The 23,898-nt window shown below is 36.8% G+C and overlaps 1 protein-coding gene across 2 annotated transcripts in view; it reads right to left on the reverse strand.

The window, feature by feature from the left end:
- The window catches only part of LOC145252526 (CD151 antigen-like), an 89,598-nt gene that overhangs the window by 33,648 nt on the left and 32,052 nt on the right, over nucleotides 1–23,898 (reverse strand). For both annotated transcript variants that reach the window (XM_080112074.1, XM_080112073.1), the window contains exons 2-3: nucleotides 9,674–9,755; nucleotides 1,757–1,948 (exon numbers count right to left, since the gene is read on the reverse strand). In XM_080112074.1, the coding sequence (XP_079968200.1) occupies nucleotides 1,757–1,948; nucleotides 9,674–9,727 (246 nt within the window). In that variant the 5' untranslated portion in view covers nucleotides 9,728–9,755. The remainder of the gene's footprint in view (nucleotides 1–1,756; nucleotides 1,949–9,673; nucleotides 9,756–23,898) is intronic.

The following is a 23,898-nucleotide window of genomic DNA, read 5'->3' on the forward strand; positions in this document are numbered from 1 at the left end:
AGAACAATATTCATGAGTGACTTGACTCTCAAAAAACACACATAGCATGAGTCAAGCCCCGACCGAAAGTCTCATGACAAAAACTAAACGAGATTTCATGCAAATGCAGAAACTACGCAAAGGTGAGACTAGTCGCCCCCTAAAGGTAAGGCTAGGAGAACACTGTAAAGCCATGATATGAGGGGAGGTCAAAAAGTCGGGACTAGCTGATCATATATGAAAAGAAAAAGAAAGACACTTCCCTTTGTGGAATGAGGTAAAATAATTGACAGGGATGCAAGATGGAAAGTCAGATGACTCAAAGAAGGAGTGCATATGCTAAAAAAAAAAAAAAAAAAAATACTAAGCTGACCAAGCATAGAAATTAGCAGCATATGGGAACCTCTAACTGTAGGAAAAACAAAAATTTGTACAACTTAAAATTTCAATGATAAAAGGGAGATAATCCTCTGTCAAACTATTAGAATTACCTTCCCTTTGTCAACCAAATTTTTTTCATACATTCGGCCAAAAAACAACTACAAGAATATGAAACTATCAATAGAGCCAGTAACTTTTCTCCTTTCTTTTCCAAGATAATGACCAACATGCCTAGTGAAGGTCAAAGACTACATCGGCTGAAACGTTGCCCAAATAACACTCAAGATGAGAACAAAAGTCCGATCAAAACAAGCCCTCATTAAAAAAATTCAGAACTGTTGTTGCATCATTTTTACTTGGTTATTGCATAGACACCCATTTTAAAACCCATAATAATCAAGCACCGAACTCAGATGATGTGGTACCTTCCATAAGTTTTCAGACTTTTTTTGTGCAGGCATTAAAAGTTGACATTGACTCTTAAAAACTTTGTATGTTATTGCTAAACATCTTATGAGGTTTCTGACTAATTTTTATGATTTCAAGTTCAAATGAACAGCTAAAGCAGGCATTGGAATATAGCCTACTAAAGCCTGATTTGTCACAGCTGGTGAATTTCAAAAATGCGATCTGGATGTGAGGATACTTTAGAAAAACGAAATGCAATAAAATTCTGTTTTAAACTTGGAAAAAATGCCTCAGAAACTTATGGAATGCTTCAGACTGCTTTTGGACCATCTTGCTTGAATCGAGCATCAGTTTTTGAGTGGCATAAGAGAGTAAAGGAAGGCAGGCAGTTTGTGAGGGATGATGAGAGGTGTATGAGGAGTAAGGAAGTAAGAACACCAGAGTTTATTGGATAAGGATCGTCGTATGTCTTAAGAGACAATAAATGCACAATTTGATGTCAGTGTGGGAACTACACACAATTATTCATGAGGAACTGAAGATATAAAAGATTTGTGCAAAGTTTGCTCTAAGTGTGCTCAGAGAAGATCAGAAATAAAGATGGGCATCAAGATAGTTCCTCACCCTCTCTTTGGTTCAGACCTTGCTCCCTGTGACTTTTAGTTATTCCCTAAACTCAAAGAAAACCTTAGAGGCTGTCGTTATGAGAGAATTGAAGACAGAAAAGACGCTCACACATAAGGATTTTCATGAGGCATTCCAGAAGTTGTTGAAACAGTACAACAAGTGCATTGCAGCCAGAGGAGATTACTTTGAAGGGGACTAGAGTTTCATGTGTGTACTATCAATAAAAGTGGCCATACGATAAAAGTGTGGAAACTTATTTAAGGCGTTTCATACGTATAAGTTTACATGCAGATACATGTAAAGATGCAAGACAATTCGATTAGTAACAATCTGAAAAGAGAAGTTGAAGAATTTGACTTACCAAAAGAATTCCATACCGCATCTCTTTCCAAGAAGTAACGCAACCAAAAATGGCCACCCCGATTATTATCACGCCACATATAATTAGCATATAAGAAGCAGCTTCGTAAAGATTTGAACCGATGATGTCGGAGAGAAAGATCTTATCTGATGCAGTCCACACACCAACTCCAAAAATAACAAGGCCAACAGTCTGAAAAAAAAGTAAAAAAATCTTTTAATACCTTAGTACCTTTAACGTAGGCATGTTTGTCATGGTTTATCATTTCAGCGTTAAATACGAGCTGTGAAAATTTAAGTTCTAAACAAAAGCAAACAAATAAAATAAAAAAGAATCGTTTTTGGCATTGGAAAACAAACAAGTTTTTTCTGATTCCAATACTTTAAAAACTTCCGATGTTTTATGATTTTCAATTTCGATTAATAATAACACTAATAATAATAATACATAATAATGAATGTTCCATTCATGTGCCTCTTTTTACAAGTATTTTAATGAATGTGCTCTGATGAACTCCTTGCATTTGTGCCCCTTCTAACTTCTGTTACGAGAGTTAGTGCCCAGCATGCGTTATTTCTTTTTTGTTTACAAAATTTTGGTTTTGCTTCTGGCTGATGGCACCTAAGTCCCGTTTTTTTTTTTTTTTTTTTTTTTTTACGACCAAGAAATGCGCCCCCCCCCCCGCTAGTTATTACAAAGAAAGAACTTTGTGTGTCTGTATGTGTGTGTGTGTGTGTGTGTGTGTGTGTGTGTCTGTATTCGTTCACCATAGACTCCAAAACAATTGGACTGATTTTTTTTTTTTTCTAAATTTTGCACAAAATACTTCATATGTTTTGGAGTGTTATGTAGATGTTATATTGGTGGGGGGGGGGGGGCGATTAAAAGTGCAAGTCCGATTTTAACCAAAGTGAAGACTTTTATACAGCCTAACATCATGAGTGCATTTGAGAAGTTTTATCACTGCACAAGCAGAAATGCCCAGCCTATAAAATCTGTAAATGCAACTGTAAATTCTTTTATAAGATCGGGGTGTGTTCGAAATAAATGTTTCTTTTAGACCTCAATTGAACCGTGAAACTTGACTTTTGTACGTTTAATTTTATTTCAAGTGATTATGTAAAAATAATTTCATCAATCAATTTAAAAATAATTTCATCAATCTTTGATAAGATAGAGGTGCAATCGAAAAGAATGTTGTTTAGAGCACAATTAAACCATGATGCTTAACTTTTGTATTATAAATTTTAAGTGAAGCCATTATTTACAGATAATTTTATAAAAGCAACAGTAGATTCTCTGCAGTTTGGCCGGAACCCGGAAGGAAATTCTAAAGTCTAGCAGTTCTGGGGAAAAGAATCTATTGGAGTAGAAGGCTTTACTACATCTAGGGATCTCTACTGTGTAGAGTTGGGACTTTGCTGCTTGTCAGGTTTGATGGGGGTATTTAAGTCAAAGGGAGTATAAGGGCTTGTGGTTCATCGGAGCATCCACCATTAAAATACTTTTAGAACAGGCAGAGGGATGCAACATTTCGTTGATGGGACAGAGATTGAAGCTTAGACGACAGTTCAGGATCTATCAGGATGGCGACCTTTTTTTACACCCTGTCCAGGAGTGAGAGACTAGTAGCAGATGCACCAGTCCAAATGTGATAGTAATACTCCAGAATGGACGAATGGTGGCGGTACAGAGGTATAGGATACTTTCAGGCATAAGTAACTTTCTAGCACGGTAAAGAGAGCCTGCCTTCCTTGCAGCAGCTGCGGGATTGCCCTAGATGTATCTGTTTCAGCTCATGTTCCCTGTGAACGTTAAGCCAAGGAGTTTGAAAGAAGTACTTTCAGGTAATGTATCTTTAGCAATAGCAAGAAGGTTTCTTGTAATTATTAAAGGAAATGAGCTTAGTCTTGGCAGCATTGAACGTTGCCATCCACTTGGCCAAAGATGACTCTTATATCCAGAGGGATGATAGGATATGTTTTTATTATGATAATGAAGGAAAAAAAAAAAAGTAACTTCCCAATGAAGCAAAGTGGATATTTGGCATTTTGGAGTCTGGCTTGATATGTTTAGGGATGTTATGATACACCATGTGGCTTGTATCCAGCCAGAGAATCATCTCCCATAAATAAAATTTCTATTGTCAGAATTTAATTTAGACTATTTCTTTCTTCTTTTCTTTCCTTCTTCCCAGACCCTTTCTTCTATGATGTTGGAAGCGCTGCTGTTGACACGCGACTGTTTTTCTGTGCATCCATTGGATGAGGGATTTTTCTGCCAAAAAAGGTTGCAAATCAAACCAAATTAATTTAGTTGCAGCTGAGATTTCGAGGGGTTCAGACCTATGCTGTTGAGCTGAACTCGGACTGATGTCCTAAAAATCAAGTGAAAACGAGAAAAGAGGACCGTGTGAGTCCTTAAAGGATAAATGTGCACAGAGAAAGAAAAGTCTACAAATCAAGAGAGTATTGTGAGAAGTTTAAACACAAGGAAAAAACTTCTAACGTTCGGAATGAAAAGCTGTTAAGTCAACGAACTAGAATTAGGCGTTTTCTACAAGCTTAGTATTCTAAGAAAACAGAATACTGTTACTGTTCTTCTATATGAGAAGCACACCAAGGAGTCTGGAAGCGGTCCCGAGTCCCTGTTTGCAACAAAAAAAAAAAAAAAAAAAAAAAAAGAAAAAAAAGACAACCCCTAACGAGGAGCCAATAAAAAAAAATTAATTAAAAAAATAAATAAATAAAAATACGGTCCAAGGGAGACAATTCAGCAGTAAAAAGAAAAAGAACATTTATATAATTTCTCTCTGTTCTTTAAACTATCAAAATATCTTTTTTAAGTAAGTTCTTTTATTCTCTATTTTTTTCTATTCTGACTTATACTCTTCCGACAAAGTTAATCCTGCCTTTGGGCTAGCAAGATAGGACTATATTTTGCAGCAAATTTTATGTGCGTCTTAAGCTCACATGAACAGTCTATGTTACCAAGTGAACTTGAACTTTAAATTCCAATCTTTTTCCTTTTATTTTCTTTTTTTTCCTTCAATAAAATTGTAATTATTTTTTTTTTTTTTAATTGCTTTTTTTTATCCCTCGTTAGGCCAAGTCAAAGGCAAAGGTTTTACGTACGTCGATATTAGCTGTTACAAAGTTAATTTGTAACACTATAGAACAAAAGATTAAGAGAAAGAGAGAGAAAAGGATTTTGGAGAAAAGAAAAAAAAAGGGGAAAAGAAGAGAAATATGGATTAAGAGAATAAAGAGAGAAATGGTAATACTGTCTAGAGAGAAGGGGAAACCATAAATTGATAAAACCGTTTGATTTTGGGAAAATAAAGGACTTGCCCACAGGTCATTGGACCAAACGCATCAATTTTAAGGCTTTATCCCAAAAGTTGGATATCTGCACCAAAGAGATAAATTGAAAAGCTCTTCATGCTTTGACTGAGAAACCGTCTGAACAAATCAAAGATGAAAAGATCCTGCATCTTGAAACCGTTAATAACCCGAATAATTAACTTTACTCTGAAATATCTTATGAATTATTATTCTCGTTTACAAAATGATCTGAGTTATCATTTGATTATTGAATTGCTTTGATTTAAAAACAGTTATTTACAGCCCAGACTGCATTGAGAAATGTGATATATCAGCCAGTCACCTGAGCACCTACAAGGAGAACTCAACCACAGCATTTGACAATGAATGGCCAACCCACGAGTGAAATGTACTGCCACACAAACTTAGGGTAATGCGCATTTTGTGTGCTCTGAGCATCAGAGTGGCAGTTCCAATAAGTGTCTGGTTACATTTTGAATGGTCCATCACTACACAAAGATAAGAGTGAAGCCACAGTGACTTGGGGTTAGCCCCTGCATTTAGGGACTGGAGTTGACTTTGCTATACTAATTGGTCCCGTAAGGCCAGATTGCAAATACCTTCTTGTCTAGTTACACATTCATTGATCCCATTTACTCCCAGACAACGTCAGATCAGATCTCCCTGCTAGTAATTGTTAAAGGAAAGGAACTTTGCCTCAGTAGCATTAAATGCGGGCATTCATTTTTGGGACCATTTTAGTAAAGACTGCAGATAATTTTCTAAGGGTTCAGAAATTGCTTTGGATACGTGCGCATTTAATTTGCCAGTATAACCGGAATAGAGCAGCCTCATCAGCAAATGTATCATTTGCTGATGAGTCTGTCACACTCACGCTCCAAAACAATTTGCATCGCTAAACATGCAGAACGGATCTTTAAAAAATACCGGTTATGTTTCATATAAAAAAGTCATGACTAGGGCTGTGACAACAGCATATTCTTTTCATTGTTTTGACTCTCGAGTGTGTATCCGTTGATATCTTATATGCTTTTATATAGAGTGATGTGGTTCTCGGCTGGTTAACTGTGTCGAGAGTTGAAAGAATGAAAAGAATATGCTGTTGTCACAGCCCTAGTCATGACTGATATTTTATTATGCCAGTATTTAAACAATACAGAATTTTTCATTAAAAAAAAAAAAAAAAAAAAAAAAACTATCATTTATCATGAACTACCACCAGGTTTGGTTACCAAGAGTCAAACTAGGGAGGGGGGGGGAGCTTGCATTCAGTACAACTTATGGCCTTGTTCAGATTCAAGACCCATATTGCATACAAAAAAAAAATAGGGTTTTGTTCTAGAAAGAAAAATATACGCATTCCAGATGTTACTAGCAGAAACAAATGTGTGTCATCTTAATGACAACTAAAGAGATAGGGAAGAGAAAGAGGGGGGTTGTTAAAAAGAGTGTGTGGGTGTTGATGGGGATAGGTGTTCGGGTTAGGGTAAGAGAGAAAGAGAAATACTGGGCAAGGAAGAAAGATAGAGAGAAAAGAAAAAAACAAAAGAGAGCATGGATGCCCTAGAGGGGGATGGAAAGAGGGCGATATTGCTGGTATTGAGGGAGAATAAGGCAGGGATGTCTTTGGGGGGGGGAGAAAAATGCAAGGACTTCAAAGAGATAGAGAGAAACAGAAAGAAAGATGCCCCCAGAAAAGAGGAGAAAGTGATAAAAGGGCCAAAGTGATTGAAGGGGGGGGGGTGTACTCTAGAGAGACGGAAAAGAAGATAGGGATGAGGGAGAAAGAAAGGTGTTGCCAAGGTCACTGGAAACATGGTAGGATTCTTCTACCGCTCCAGAAGATATCTCACTGTTGATGTAATTCTCTATCTAAAAGACAAGTACGTCCAGGGATGGAGTACTGCTGCCACATCTGCCTTGAGCACACTCTAGAGTTATCATGAAGTATAAGCAAACAAAATTATATAGAAATCAGAAAGTTTTATAAAAATCCAAGGCATCAATTTTTTATAATAAGCACAAAGTGTCAATTTAGCCATTTTAATCCGAAAGGCACCCCTAGGGGGGCAACCAGAGTTTTCCCAGAAAATCCGTTCTGTTACTTTTTATTTTTTTTATTTTTTTATTTTTACTCATATGTTTAATGTTTGTGCAAAATTGTAAAAAATTCTAAGGTGTACTTATTGAGAAAAATGCAAACGGACGAACGGACGAACGGACGAATGGACAAGGGTGAATTTACAGATCCACCCTCCTTATTGGGGGACAAAAAAAAAAAAAAAAAAAAAAATTGTGTTTAAACCTTGATGAAAACATATTTTATTCTTTTAAATTTTGAAACAAATAAATTTCTGGAAAAATATAATTACCATTTTTGGAAGAATGAAAATGACTATGCAGATGACTAACAGAATCAGAAACTGTTGTAGAACTGTAACGCTGTTGCATGCGATGGGCAATACCAATTCATCTTGCTTACAGGCTAAGGGTTAGGTAGGGTGTCTGACACGGGGGGGGGGAGGGTAAGAAAGCGCAAATTGTTGAGAAAAGAATGAATGTTTTTATTGCTGATATGATAGGTAAAAAAGCCATGTCTCAGCAAAGTAAAGTCGACATTGGCACCACTGAGTCTGGCTTCACATCCATGAAGATATCGGCACTAGACCATCTTGTAGGTGATAAGAATTAACTTGAAAGATAGAAAGACCTTTGATAATAAAGTTTCTTTGGAGCAAATGAAGAGAGAGAGAAAGAGAAAAAGGGGGTTAAGAGAGAGAGAGAAAGAAAGAAAAGAGATTCAAAAGAGAAAGACAATAGACGGAAAAGGGTAATCTCCAAATGATAGAGGAGGAAATGCTAATCTCAAAAGATGGTGGTCGGAAGAAAGGTTCCATAAAAAAAACATTGTGTTTGGCAAATGAAGAGAACTTGCCTGCTGGCTATTGAGGAGTACACACCTCAGCTTTGCTCTCTCACCCAAGGCTAGATAACTTCCCTAAAAGAGCTAAGTTGTAAAGCTCTTCCTCTTCTGAGAAGCTGTCTGAATGAATCTAAGTGAAAACATTCTGCATCTTGAAACCATGAAGAACCCAAAGAATTAACTTTCCTATACACAAAATGTACCCTGAAATATCTTGTGAATAATAATTCTCGTTTATAAGAAAATGATTTCCGAGTTATTATTGAATTGCTTTGATCAAAAAACAGTTATTTACAGCACCGACCCCACAACCAGCCTAGACTGCACTGAGAGGAGCAATATACCAGCCATTCACCAAAGCACCTATGAGAAGAACTCAAACCACAGCACAGCTGTGTTAAAGGTATTGTCACACAGACTTAAGGTTGTGCTCGTTTTGTGCACTCTAAGTATCAGAGCAGTAATTTAAAAAAAATTTTTTTTTATTACATTTTCACCCCAAACAAGGCGCATTGCTACTTTGATGTAGGGGGCTACTAGCAGGGACATAAGCTACAGGGGTACTATGTGGGGAGTTGGGCAGCAAGATATTGGTTCACATTACACTTGAACTTCTGCATGTCAGTACAGTTGGGAAAGCAGGAACCTGGAAGAGAATTCCAAAGTCTAGCGATTCTGGGGAAGAAACTACTGGAGTAGAAGGCTCTCTTACATCTAGGGATCTCAACTGTGAAGGGGTGGGATTTTGCTGTTTGTCGGAGGAATTACGTCGAGGGGGTACAAGTGCTTGCAGTTCGTCAGAGCATTCACTGTTAAAGTATTTGTAGAACAGACAGAGGGATGCTACATTTCGTCGATGGGACAGAGGCTGAAGCTTAGATGACAGTTCAGGACCTATTAGGTTGGCGATTCTCTTTTGAACCTTATCTAGGAGTGAGAGACTAGTAGCAGATACACCAGCCCAAATAGGACAACAATACTCCATACATGAGAGAATGGTGGCCTTATAGAGGTACAGGATACTTTCGGACGTTAGTAGCTTTCTAGCATGGTAGAGAGAACCCACCTTTTTCGCAGCGGTCCTGGCAATGCTCTCACCTTACCTGACACTAAATGTGTCTGCTATGAAAGCCATTTCAAAAATTCCAGTGACAAGTAAATGTTAGGAACTACATGCTTCAAAGACATGGAACAAAGTTCACTCTACCTCAAAACTTTGCAGTTAAAAAGGAGACGCCTGTTAACATCCATATAGATTCTTTTTTTCTTCTCAGCAGCAAAGTCAACAAACTATGTGCCATTTTTCAAATGGCCTTTTCTCTGTGGACTGTGGTATGTTGCTGGTCTTGTGCCATTCTAGGAGGTCCACTCTTCCAGGCTTTACCTTCTCCCTTTGAGAAGAGGTCACTTTATTGCTGATCGCATGAGGAGCCTCTACTGAGGACTGCGAGGGGAGCTGCTCAAAAATCTTTTGACAGAACAGATTGCTCTTCCGCTAGGGTTCCTACTCTTCAGTTCCACTTTCGAAGCCTTGTATCACATCTTCTCATCATTGGAGAGAGGTAAATAATTTCATAGCAGACACATTTAGTGTCAGGTAATTGCTACAGAGTGTTCCAATGCGTGTAATTTATTAAAAGATATACTTACGAAAAAAAGAACGTTGACGATGAAGAGAAAAATTTTGATTCCTTTTTTACTCATGATGGGTTTTTTCTTCTGAACTTTAAAACTGAAATTACAAAAATAAATGGAAAAATAAATTAAAATAAATATATTTAAAAAAAAAACTTCAAATTACAATTATTGAACAAAGCAACAAATAAAATTTTTTTTTTAATATTCACATATGTGAACTATTCAAAAAAAGATAAAAGTCTGATGACCCCCACCACCACCGAATGAAAACTGATTAAAAAGTTTTCCACATGTCTGAATACCCTATATACCAAATTTCAAGCCTGTAAATCAAAATTTCGTTGAGTATATAGGTTGAGAATTGCCTCTCACACACACTTTTATAGATATAGAGATAATATTCTTTCTTGGCTCATTTATTATATATATATATATATATATATACACACACACACACACACATACTAGCAGACCGCCCGGCATTGCCCAGTCGTAAAATATGCTTAAATATGATGTGATTAATGCAGATTTTGTATTTTTTATATTAAACCCAATATATAGTAACGATTTAAAAAGTTAAAAAAAATTTTTTTTAAATAAAAAATAACTTGTGGGCCACCACCGAGAATCAAAACTAAAACATTCAGCTTATGATTTACTTTTTCCTTTGACATTAATACCTGAGCTATGAAGACACGTTTGTTGCAATGCTAAAAATTAAAACATTAACCAATAGCTATTACGTTACACATGCATATTTGTAATGCCGTCGTTCGACCTTCACCTGGGAAATTCCATTTTTTTGTATTTTCACACTTTTGCATCGATTTTCTCCCAGCTAAAACTCAAATATAAAGTTTTGCATGTGTTCAAATACCCTATATATTAAGTTTTATATCTGTAGACCAAAAACTGATGATCATCCCATAAGAAAACCGAAAGAACTCATAGGGAATTAATTAAAATGAATGTTTAAAGGAATATGCAAATTAGCTAGATTTTTTGCAGATTAAAGCAATTCCACGACCCATATATAACAAAGTTGTATTTTCTTTTTAAATAAATAGGAAAAAAAAAGGGTTTTACTATGAATATCAATACACAAAAAAACAAACATAGTATAGATAAGTGACTTGAATAGTCTCCACCAAACTACTATCAATTTTTAGTCTACAGACTTGAAATTTGATATGAGATTTGGACATATGGAACTGATCTCATTTAGTTTTTAGCTGGTAAAAGTCAAAATTTTAAATTGGAACTTACCAGACATAAGCCGACTAAACGTTATTTTTATGCATACGCAAATGTGTTCATATTTTTAACAATATTATATTTTTAAGTTTTTATATGCACAATCGCAGTGACACACCGGTTCTCGTCAGATCACCAAAGTTAAGCAACATTAAGCCTGTTTAGTACCAGATGGGTGACCATTTGGGAATTCTAGGTACTGTACGTGCTCTCCGCTTATCTCGGCATTTGCTCCCAGTCGCCCTATACATACACTTCATGTGCCACTGGTATTTAACAATGTCGACTCAGGAGAGGTGTGGTTGGAGATTGCACACCTATCACAAAAATTTCACGCGCAGGCACCCCTACAGTGGGTATCCATAGTCTGACAAAGACTGAAGGAAGCCTTTTAGGCTTAGATAAAAAAAAAATAAGGATGGAGGTTTGGGTTTCGATTCTAGTTAATGACACCCAAGTTATATTTTATTGTTGAAATCACTACTATTATATTGAGTACGGTATAATAATTAATAGAGTATTGACCATAATAATAAATATGAAATCTGCATAAATCATCATATTTAAGCATTATCATATTGACACCTCGGTTCCCATTGGATCACCAAAGTTAAGCAACATTGAACCTAGTCAGTACTAAATGGGTGACCATTTGGGACTTCGTATGTACTCTCCGCTTATCTCGGCATTGTTTCCAGTCCTGGACTACTTGCCACGGGACTCAAGCAGTGCCACTTCAGGAGAGGTGCAGTTGGGGATTAGGCAAAGTTTGGCTCACAATTACACGCGCTACTGCTCCCTACAGAAAGGGCGGGGGTATCCTTTATCTTTCGAGACTGAACATCAAAGCATAATATTTTATGACCGGGCAACGACGGGCAGCCTGCTAGTCTTATTGATATACGTTAGAAATTAAGTTACACTTTATTTGAAATAAAGTGCAATTGAAAAAAAAAAAAAAAAAAAAAAAACTGAGGTCAACAATTCTTAACTACAGAATGAACCTGGTTTTCAATGTTGATAAATAATTTAACCAAATAAGAAAGCTGGAAAAAAAAATTGTAATCTTTTAAAACATTCTGTTAAGTTAATTTGAAAATTTTTGAAAACCAGATAATGTTATAAATTTTTTTTTTTTTTTTAAATGATTAAAATCAGTTTTTTTTTTTTTTCCGATACTGTCGGTGTAAGACACCTTTTTACTGGTTTATATGTATGTTTTTTTTTCATTTTGTTTGTGGTATTAACCCCAAGGAGTCGTCCCATGGAGAAAGAAAAGTATATGTTTGATGCTTTGGGATCAGGTAGGTTTTAAGGATCCTAACAGGAGTAAAAAATGAGGAACATATTTCAGAAGCGATTTTGCAGAACCAACGTCATATGAGAAATAAAATGCATCTTGCTTGATAAGTTGTCATAAACAGTAAAATTGTTATAATTCTACATACAACATGTGACCACATGTGCTTTTACTTTGCCCTCATCAGCCGCTAACCAGAGGTGATGACACAGTTTCGGTGGCTAAAGCGGGACTGCCACCCCTGGCGCCACCAGCAGCTATTGCTGCTGGGCAAAGCAATAAATAGGATATAAAAAAAAAAAAAAAAAAAAAAAAAATTACCTGGCATATTCAAGCAGAGGAAAAACGCTGTTTTTAACTTTTTCATTTTTATTTTTAACTTTAATTAAAATTTTATTTATTAATTTTTCTCTTTAATTTCCCTTTTTTCCTTCCTTTCCCCCCTTCCTTCTTTTTCTTTCCTCCCTCTCTTTTTTTTTCCAGAGCAGCCCGAGAACGGAAGAAGTGGACAATATTATGCTCTCTTTGCAAATATCTTTGAATTGCGCCAGATCCAGCATGACGCCTGTCTAACAATTGTTTGCAGGCGACATTTTTGTTTTTTAAATATATATAGAGTCATAAATTGTCATAAACAGTAAGATTGCTATATATATATAAAAGATTGTTATATATATATATAAAAGAGGTAGATATAAATTTCCATAGTGACTTACAGTTTGACTTTGAAAGTAATCAGACGATTATTCCAATCAGAAGTCGCAGACATGTTAAATGGATGATAATTCTCATATGAGAGGGCATTTTTCTTATAAAAATTAATAGAACATTAAAATATTCTATTTAGAACGTTTTCGAACCATTCTGGAATAATCAAGAAAATTCCACGCAGACCCCATGTAAGGACGGTACACTAGCAGCCGCATCAGTTGTTAAATTGTTTAAACAAATACGTGCATAATATGGACGTTTGAATAAAATCCAAGAGAATATAAAAAAACGGACGGAGAATACTTCGATTGCTTAAGAGGACCGCTCATTCAGAGCTTGTTTACATTGGACTTGAAGACGACCAAATTGTAGTTAGTTGGAAAGCAGGAAAACGGAAGAGAGTTCCACAGGCGTTCAGTTCTAAGAAAGAACCATGCACTCATTAACCCCTATCCTTGAGTGACTTCCAGGCCTTGATAAATGGTAACGGCTTTATAAAAGAAAAAAAAAAAAAAAAAAAAAAAACTTAAAAGAATAGGTTTAAAGCTCCTAAAATTCATACTAGAATTGTCTGTGGAAAAAAATATTTTCAAACATAATTGCTAAGTGACAGTCTTCTTGAGGTTGAAGGTTCAAACCTCAGTTCAGGCAATACAAAGAATACAATTACAAATTACTTTATTTCTACCAGGTCAGGGTTGATGGGAACAAGCGCAAGCTACTCTCTATTCAAAATTCTCTGGAGATTTCAGCGTTCAACAAGATACACCTGAAGATTGAAGGCTACATCGACTGAAATATTCGGAGTAATCCAAATAATATTCCTGAGCTCCAATCTATCGCCCCCCCCCTCGCCAAACTTTCACAAAAAACACTCGTCTAGCTGAAACCACTATCAATAATTTCCTCCACCTTTTATCTGTGCCTAAATCTAAACGTAGATTCCATGAACAAAACTTCTTTCTTAGAACTGCATACCTGTGGAACTCTCTTCCGTTTGCTTGCTTTCCAGCTGACTACAATATGGTCGTCTTCAAGTCCAATGTAAACAAATTCTTGATGAGCCGTTCTCTTAAGTAATCAAATTTACTAAATCTCCACTACTAACGGTTATTATGATATTGTCCCATTGGCTACCATACACTCATTAATCCTTATCCTCGAGTGGCTTCCGGAGCCTTCATAAGTGGTGACTTCTTTGTAAAAAAAAAAAAAAAAATTTGTATTCTTAGTTTGTTTTTATATTCTCTTGAATTTTATTATGTTGGACTTGAAGACGATCATATTGTAGTCGGTTGGAAAGCAGGAAAACGGAAGAGAGTTCCACAGGCGTGCAGTTCTAAGAAAGAAGCTGTGTTCATGGAATCTAGGTTTAGATACAGATAAAGAGTCTGTGAAATTATTGATAGTGGTTTCAGTTAGGCGAGGGGTGGGGACCATTCGTTCAAATGTAAACAAGTTCTTGTTAAGCCATCCCCTTAAATAATCAAGTTCTACCCATTTTCCACCATTAACAACTACTATGCTATTGTCTCAGATCACCATATACTCAATAACCCTTATCCTCGAGTGGCCTATGGACCTCATTAAGTGGTGCCTCCTTTGAAAAGAAAAAAAAAACAAATGAAGCATGCATGGTTCTCCTGTGAGTGAACAGTGAACGAGGCATAAAAAAATGACTAAGTTCAGCATTTACCCCCCCCCCCCATCCCATTTAGCCCTAAAAGTCCCCAGGGGGGCATCAAATCCTGGTGAAAATGAACAAACGGTCCAGTCTTAGGCCTTAACGTATGTAAATTTGAGTTCTGCACAATGCAAAAAAAGAAATGACTAAATCCATCATTTGCCCCCCCCCCCTTAGCCCCAAAAGTCCCCAAGGTCTTAACATATTTAAATTTGAGTTCAGCACCATGCAAAACTGCTACATAGACATACACAGAAAATTTTGGACAAATATGGTAAAATAGTCCCAAAAATGGAGTGTTTTTATTAGCCCTAAAAGAGCCCCTGGGGCACACCCAAGAGTTATCACAAAGTATAGACAAACAAAATTATATAGAAATCAGTTAGTTACAACTTTTCAGAAAGTTTTATAAAAATCCAAGCCATCAATTTTATTTAATAAGCACAAAAGTGTCAATTTTAACCCGAAAGGCACCCCCAGAGGGGCAACCAGAGTTTTCCTGAAAAATCCGTTCTGTTACTTTTTTTTTTTACTCATATCATGTTTAACGTTTGTGCAAAATTTTTTTAAAATCCAAGGCGTAGTTATTGAGGAACGGACGAACGGATAAGAGTGAATTTACAGGTCCACCTTCCTTTTGTCCGGGGGTGGGGGGTGGGGGCAAAAAAATTCCTGTGCTTGCTTTACAAGTACTTTAATGGAATGTGTTCTGACAAACCCATAGCACTTGTACCCTCTTGACATAAATACTCCTGACTAAACCGACAAGCAAATTCCCACACCTTCACTGTAAGGATTCCTGATAATAGAGAGCCTCTACTCTGAAAGTTTCTTTCCTCGGACTGTTAAATTTTGGAACTCTCTCTCCATTTCCTGCTTCCCCAACTAGTAACATGCAGCAACTTAAGTGTAATGTGAACAGACATCTAGCTGCTCAATTCCCTACTTGAAGTACCCCAATAGGAATGGTCCCTAATTCACAGTCGCCCTTTACACCTCAGTGACAATTTGTCTTATTTGGAGTGAATACGAGTGTGTATATATAAAGTGAACGCAGTATGATGATATATGAAAGTGAAACCCGGCCACTGAGGTTTGAGGACATGTGTTGCATGGAGGGAAATGATATAAAGAATAATTTGATGGCTATGTAATGACCAGTTTAGTTCTAATGATTTCAGAGGAAGATTAAATTTGAATTTTTTCTTTTTAATTTTCTTTCTTTGAAGATTGTAATGCTAGGTATGGCCAGCCAAACCAGTTGCCAACATTCCCCTGCTTTTTTATTGAAACCAACCGAGAGCTCTTTTTAGTATCCTCGCTGTTCCCTTAAGTGCAATTGTCTGGATTTCTTCTGCGCTTGGTTCACCAGGAATATTAGTTTGGTAGGACTTTCAAACTAACCTATCTCTGGCTAGGTCTTTATTTGCCCCTCTTTCTATCAATCTGGTGCTATCAGAGCAGCCTGTCTGAAGATACTGGCTTTCTGACCTAAACTGCACCAACCATTAATGATCAAAAGTGCAAACACCATGAATAGTATAGGGAGATGTGTGCAGAAGAATAAACTTCGATGGTTATGACCAAATTGAGAGAATCGAGAGTTCTTGTGTCAGTAGATGTAGTAGTAGATGTTAAACAGGTCCAGTTCACAGGGGGAGATCAAGCAAAACATGAGAAAATGATAAAAATGAAGAGAAAGATGGTCTTGTTGTTTTATGGCATATCACCCCTTTTTGGGGTTATTTAATGTTGAATCCAGTTATTTATTCCAAGTTCTTGACATCTTTAAATATCTATTCATGGTGTTTGCACTTTTGAACATTAATCATTTGGTGCATTTTTAGGTCAGAAAGCCAGTATCTTCAGACTGGCTGATCTGATAGCACCAGATTGATAGAAAGAGGGATAAATAAAGACCTAGCCAGAGATAGGTTAGTTTGAAAGTAAATTTCTGAATGCCTTCCAATGCATACCAGCATGTAAAACGGATACTATGATGATGATGATAGTGGATCAGGGATTCTTTTTGACATAACTGAAATAGGGCAAAAAAGAGTACGACCATCCCCAACTGTGCTGATCACTAAGTGATTTGGTTTGGTTGTTTTTTTTTGTTTTTTTTTTGTGGGAGAGATGGGAGTTTTTATGCTTCAACTTCTTTATATCTTCAACATTTATTTGTAGAGTTTCATTTGGTTGTTTTATTTAACCAGTCAGGAAGTTGGGGGGGGGGTAGAAAGAGAAATGGGGAGAAGGAAAAGAGAAGGGTGGGAGGGGTTTTTTTTTTTTTTGTTTTTGTTTTTTTTTAGTTTTGCAGAACATAATTAAGTTTTGCAAAAGGAAGTAGAAAAACAAAAAGCATCAATGTTTAGGAGCATTTCCTCTCAGGAAGCCAAACTCTTCAGACAGCCTGATCTGGCAGCACCAGGATCACCAACTGAAAATAATTACATTTTTGAGGGAGGATGCACCTACTTAATAACTTACTTTTTCTGCAAGGAAAGCGTGGGAAGTGATAAAAATGGACAAGGGAAAAACAGGTAGAAATAAAATACCTGGCCAGAGATAGGTTAGTTTGGAAGTCAATTTCATAAAGCTGTAAAATAATGGTGATAGCTAGGATGAGTAGGAGCTTGAGTTGGATGTTCGAGAAACAAGTTCATCATTACTATCATCACAATCATCATGGTGGTAGTGGGATCCCTTTTAGCTCATCAGTTAGGCTTCCAAAATATTTAGATGACATAACTGAAATAGAATGAAAAGAGTACGACCACCCAATACGTACACACCATGCTGGTCGTAGTACTATTCACCAATGATTACAATTTGAGGGAGGATGCACCTACCTAATAACTATTTACTTTTTCCGCAAGGTACAATTGTGATTTCTCAATTGCCTTCTTGACATATTTTGGGATAATTGCACCAAAAAAAAAAAAAAAAAAAAAAAAAAATTCAGTTCAGTACTATGAGGTTGACTTAAAAGGCAGGTAAAAACAAGCCAAGCAAGTGGGATCCCCCTTTACAAGTGAAAAAATTTACTTTCACCATGACTGATGTTTGTACAAAAAAAATTCTCAAATCTCAGGTGGGAGTAATTTCCTAGCATGGTAGAGGAGTCCATCTTTGCAGCAGCCTTGGTAATCCTCACTGTATTTGTTCCAATCTATGCATGTATCGAAAATCATGAATGTTTTGATAGCAAATTGTATTGAATCAGAAACCATCTATAAAGCAAGCATGCATGTTAAATTAGCAAGAATTAAGAGGAGAACCCATGGTGCAATAGTATTATGTGTTGTGGCGTCATTTCATACAACACAGCTGGTTGCACATGCTTCAGGCAGCTGTTGTGCAGCCGCGAGTGTGCGTGCGTTCATACATTACTTACCTAACTTTGAATGTGTACACATTAAGGCCATTATGGGTGCTAACCAAGGGGAGGTAACTATTTTAATACTTATATTTATTATTAGATTTCTAAAACAGGACTATAAAGTCCAGCTGGGCACTGAGCTAGTTAGCTGAAGAAGTACTGTATAGGCCTCCTCATCATGCGGGTGAAAAATAACTTATTTTTACAGTACTAATAATTTATGAATATTTTTATCAAGAAACTGTATGGAGATTTTAGTATTGAAAACTCCTTTATAAATGTTATAGTATTATGTATGGTAGCAAAAAATTAGAAAAACACAGGCGAAATATGTAAAGATGAATTTATTAACTAGGATAGATGGGCAAAGTTCTGGACAATGGACAGTTATCTCCTTCGATACCTGCTTATAAGATTTCTTGTTGCCCCCACTCGCATATGGGTGATTAAAAAGGAAAAAAAACTAGAGAGTTCTAACCAAAATGGCGTCCTATCACAAAGATATCAGATACTAGGATGCACTGTTCACAATATTCCTTCAGTAATAAACATTTCTTCAACGATGACACGGCAAAGACAAGAGGACATAATGTCTAATTTGCATTTAATGGACAACTCAACAATAAACAAAAATAATCAAATCGGAAAAATAAGAATGCTTGTAAATTATTTACATCAAGAATTTCAGAAAATACCAATATTTAAAAGAGCATCAGCGATGAAGCAGTATATGCACAAGGGCTGCAAAATTTTTGTTTTAGCAAACAGTACTAGTACTGTGTATGACTTTCCCTTATACAAGAAAGATTGACCTAGTAAATAATCCAGAAGTGTTTTACATTGGTCCTTGCTCAAATTCTGTATATGGATAAAGCTGACGATCTGTTTTGGTTTTGATTCTAGCTGATGGCACCTAAGTCTTTTTTTTTTTTTTTTTAACTTTTGGAGCCATTACTATATAATGAATACAATATAAAAATCAATAGAGAATTGGCTATATAGTAATAAATATGAAATCTGTATGAATTAAAATATATTTATGCATTTTTTATAACTGGGCAGTGTCAGATGGCATGCTATTTATTTATAATTAATGCCCCCCCCCATACACACACACATTGTATTAAATTTTATACAAAGTTCGCTTAGTAGGTGATCATGGCCCATCATGTACTGCTTTTTCGTTTTCACCATTATGCTGATTCTGACACCATTTATTTTAATTCTTTGTTAGGGGTTGGGAAACATTTACCTATGCTCACGCCATGGCTGTGAAATCAAGCGTTGCTGAATATCGACCAAATCCCCAACACTATTTTTTTATTCATTTACTATAATTCTTTATTTTCTATTTTAGTTTTAATTTAACTTGTGTTTTTGTTATTGTTTTATTTCAGTGTCTTATTAGTGAACATGCATAACTCTTAAAATGGACAGTTATCTCCCTTGATAATGATTTGTGGAATTTCAATCATTTTTTTTTAAACAAATTTCTTTCATAAAACTTCTTTCCACCATGAAATTTCCTAAGTTTCCTAAATTCTAAAATACTTTTCTTCCACAAACACTTCATAAAAAATGGCAAAGATTAAGAATTAATTTCTCAAAATGAATAATTTTTAAAATAAGGGAGGGGGAGTCCAAAAATCCCTGAATAAGCAATTTGCTGAGATTTTTGCTTATCAAAGAGAACAGCTGGACTTCTTTAAAAATAATTTTCTTGCAGGGGAGGGGGGGGGTCTTGTAATGACGAAAAAAAAAACTTATTCAATTATTTATTTTTATTTTTAGATGTATTTTGAAAGTCTTTCTCTGTGCGTTGTGCATAAGTTTCAAACAGAATTTGGAAATAATGAAAAAATGCTAACCATTCACAGAGCGTCCATGACCTACTTTTGCAAGACTTGTCTAGATATTTGTTGGGTTAGGCTGTACAAAATGCAGCATAAACAGTGTGGAACACCTCACGAAATGGTGGACGGCTATATGTGAGAGTTTATGTAGGGGAAGGCAGAAATAAAAAAAAGAAAATGATGTTTTCATTCAAATACTCAATGATCTGAATGGATTCGATCATCTCCAGTAAATAATAATTTTGGAAATCTTGTCTTTAATCTAAAGTCTTTAATCTGGCCCACTCCGCAGGCCAGATTAAAGACTTTGGCTGGCCGGATCTGGCATGTCTGCAAGCCATGGTTCGGAGACCTCTAACATATATGAATCCATATGTATGTGCATATATGAATATGCGTGTACGTGCATGTGTGCGTTTGAAAGCATGTGTGAATACATGAGTATGTGTTTATGTCCAAGTGTATTTTCCTGTCATTACACCAAATGACAATGATAGAATGATGGGGCTGAGTGCAGAGAATTTGAAACCATTTTTTTTTTTTTTTTTTTGCAGAAGGTTTATTTCAAACCCACCAACACCGGCACCATGGTAGCAATCTATTGCAGATAGAGAAAAGACCTTGACACGAGTTTCACACCATCCGCATGGTTATGGTATTAATTTGTCCCCTTGTCGGAGGTTGGTAAAGGGGTTGGGGGTTAGACCCTATCACAAATGCCATTTGAAAGTGGGGAAAATGCAGCATTTTAACTTTCATGGGAATCCGATGTACAACGATGAACAACTGTAATGAAAGACGACCAATCAACATGTCTGACTGTGACAAGCGATTTAGCCACCATGACTATAAGCAAATATGTTGTTTTATTTATTTATTTTTTTTACTAGAGTTTTTTTTTTCTTTTAGTAAACTAGCAAGATAACACAGCTTTGCCTGTCAATTTTGAAAGTTTGGAGAAAATTCTGTGTTGATCTAGAATCTGACCTAAGGCCACGTCGTTGGTAAGTAGCCGGAAAAGTCGTTGGAAAAAACCGACATGAACACTGGCAGACGGTACATGTAAAACAAAACTTCAACACAAGACTCAATCAGAGTTTAATTACACGGAATTTTTTTTTTTTATTTATTTTATTTATTTTTTTTTTTTTGCAGCAGATGTTTTAAGGAAACATTTTTTCTGGTATTTTTAAGAGGAAAAAAAATGGAGTAAATTATGAACGAAAATCAAAATTTTTTTATGGAAAATATTAATAAAATGTGTTTTTTTGTTGTTGTTGTTTTTTTTTTTGTTTTTTTTTTAATTCACATTTACCCCACACAAGGCACATCGCCACTTAGACGTAAGGGGCTACTATTTGGAATCATGTTTAGGGAAGAGGAGCAAGATGTTTGTTTACATTACATTCAAATCTCTGCATATCAGTACAGTCAGAGAATTCCAAAGTCTAGCTGTTTAAGTGAACAAACTATTAGAATAGAAAGCTTTCCGGCATTCAGGGACCTCAACAGTGAAGGGGTGTGATTTTGTTAAGCGGGTTCAAAGCCCATTCCATTAAAATACTTGTAAAACTACAGGGATGCAACATTGCGGTGATGGGACAGGGATTGGAGCTTAGTTGACAATGTTGGACTTATTAGATTGGAGACCTTTGTTGTAATGACGAAAACAACTTTTTATGGCAACACTGTTCCAAACCATTTTTTTTTATTTTTTTTTTTTATTCAATTTTCACCCCAAACAAGGCACAGTGCCACTTTGAAGCAGGGGGCTACTATCAGGGACTTAATTAGCGGGGTCATTATGAAGGGAGATGAGTAGAAAGATGTTTGTTGACATTACACTTGAACTTCTGCATATCGTTGCAGTTGGGAAAGCAGAATCCCGGAAGGGAGTTCCAAAGACCCGCAGTTCTGGGGAAGAAACTATTGGAGTAAAAGGCTTTCTTGCACCTAGGGATCTCTACTGTAAAGGGATGAGACTTAGTAGCTTGTCGGGTTTGTCGGGGGTAGTTACGTCGGGGAGGTACAAGTGTTTGCAGTTCGTCAGAGCACTCACCATTGAAGTATTTGTAGAACAGGCAGAGGGATGCAACATCTCGTCGATGGGACAGAGGCTGAAGCCTAGATGACAGTTCAGGACCTATCAGGTTGGCGACTCTCTTTTGAACCCTGTCCAGGAGCGAGAGACAAGAAGCAGATGCACCAGCCCAGATGTGACAACAGTACTCCATACATGGGCGAATGGTTGCCTTATAGAGGTATAGGATACTGTCAGGCGTAAGTAGTTTTCTAGCACGGTAGAGGGAGCCAACCTTCCTTGCAGCAGCCTTGGCAATGCTCTCAATGTATCTATTCCAGTTCATATTCCCTGTAAACGTTAGGCCGAGGAGTTTAAAAGAAGTACTTTCAGGTAATGTGTTCTTAGCCATTGCTATTGGTAGTAGAGAAGGTTTCTTGTAGTTATTGAAGGAAACAAGCTTAGCCTTAGCAGCATTGAATGTGACCAACCATTTTTGTCCCCATTCCACTACGGATTGGAGGTCATCCTCTAGTGTTTCTGCCATTTCCTTGGATATGTGTTCATTTGTTTTCCCCTCATATCTGTTATAGAGAGTGGTGTCATCGGCAAATATACCCATCTCCGAAACAATTTTATCAGGGAGGTCGTTTATGAATATCAGGAATAATAGAGGTCCAAGGATAGACCCCTGAGGTACTCCCGCATTTATGTCGTATTGTTTGGATGTACGACCGTCGAGGACAACTTTGATTTTTCTATTACTTACGAAGGATTTAATTACATTATGAATTCTTCCAGTGATTCCATATGATCTAATTTTCCTTAGAAGACCATCGTGCCATACCCTCTCAAAAGCCTTAGATAAATCGAGGGCCACCGCTCTACCCTCCCCTGTTTTATCCAATGAACGGTATATACGTTCAGAAACTACAGTTAAGATATCTGCTGTTGAACGGGCTTGCCTGAATCCATATTGTTTGTCAGTCAGGAGTTTAGCAGCTGTTAGGTGCTGGACTAGGGCTTGATTAACTAAGGACTCAAATATTTTGGCGAAAAGCGGGAGGAGGCTAATGGGGCAATAATTTAGTGGGTCAGTTCTTTCACCAGAATTCTTGAAGACTGGTACCACAGAGGCGTTTTTCCAGCAGTCGGGAAAACAAGATTCGTTAAGGCATTTATTATAAAGTTTGGACAGAACTGGAGCAACCTCGGCAGAGCATTTTTTTAATAGCACAGCCGGGATGATATCTGGTCCACACGCTTTTGAGGTGTCTAGGTTTTTTATAATAGCATGTACCTGAGAAGGGGTGATTTTCAAATCGTCTAGTGAGGCGTCTGTTCGCAGAGGAAAATCAGGGAGTGAGTAGTGTACCGAGTTCAGTGTGGAGTTTGAGGCAAACCGACTGGCAAGCAGATTAGCCTTGTCAGTTGCCGTGCAAGCAACCTCATGATCGTTTGATAGTGGGGGAATAGTTGACTGTCCATTATTTACTACGCTGTTGTAGATTTTCCAAAAATCCTGGGTTCCTAATTTCTGTGCTTCGATGCGTTTTCTGGTGGTTTCAGAGTAATCTGTCTTAGCTGTCTATCACTCTTACAATTATTTCTAGCTTCTATATACTTCTGTTTATTTGAGCTGGACTTATGTTGGTTGAATCTGCGGAATGCATGCTGCCTTTGACAAATGGCAGCTGCACAAGCAGAAGTAAACCATTGGGGGGAGTGGGGCTTGCTATAGAATTTCCGTGCGGGAACATGTGCTTCAATAGCAGTTTTGAACCATTCAGTGGTCTCATTTGCACACTGTTCTGCTGGAAGAGTAAAGATATTTTGCCATGGGGCATCTCTGATGATCTCCCTGATGGCTTCCCAGTCAGCCTTTTTGTAATACCTCGTTGTTTTGAGTAGTGGGTCTTCAGTTTTAGGGCGAGAATTTAGGCTGATTTCTACCATTATCACAGCGTGATCAGCATTCCCGAGTGGGCTGAGGGCAATTTTTGTACAGTCATTGGGAACCGTTGTCAGAAAGA

This window comes from Euprymna scolopes, chromosome 29 (genome assembly GCF_053919585.1).
Source record: "Euprymna scolopes isolate OS-2025 chromosome 29, ASM5391958v1, whole genome shotgun sequence".
Taxonomy (NCBI): Eukaryota; Metazoa; Mollusca; class Cephalopoda; order Sepiida; family Sepiolidae; genus Euprymna; species Euprymna scolopes.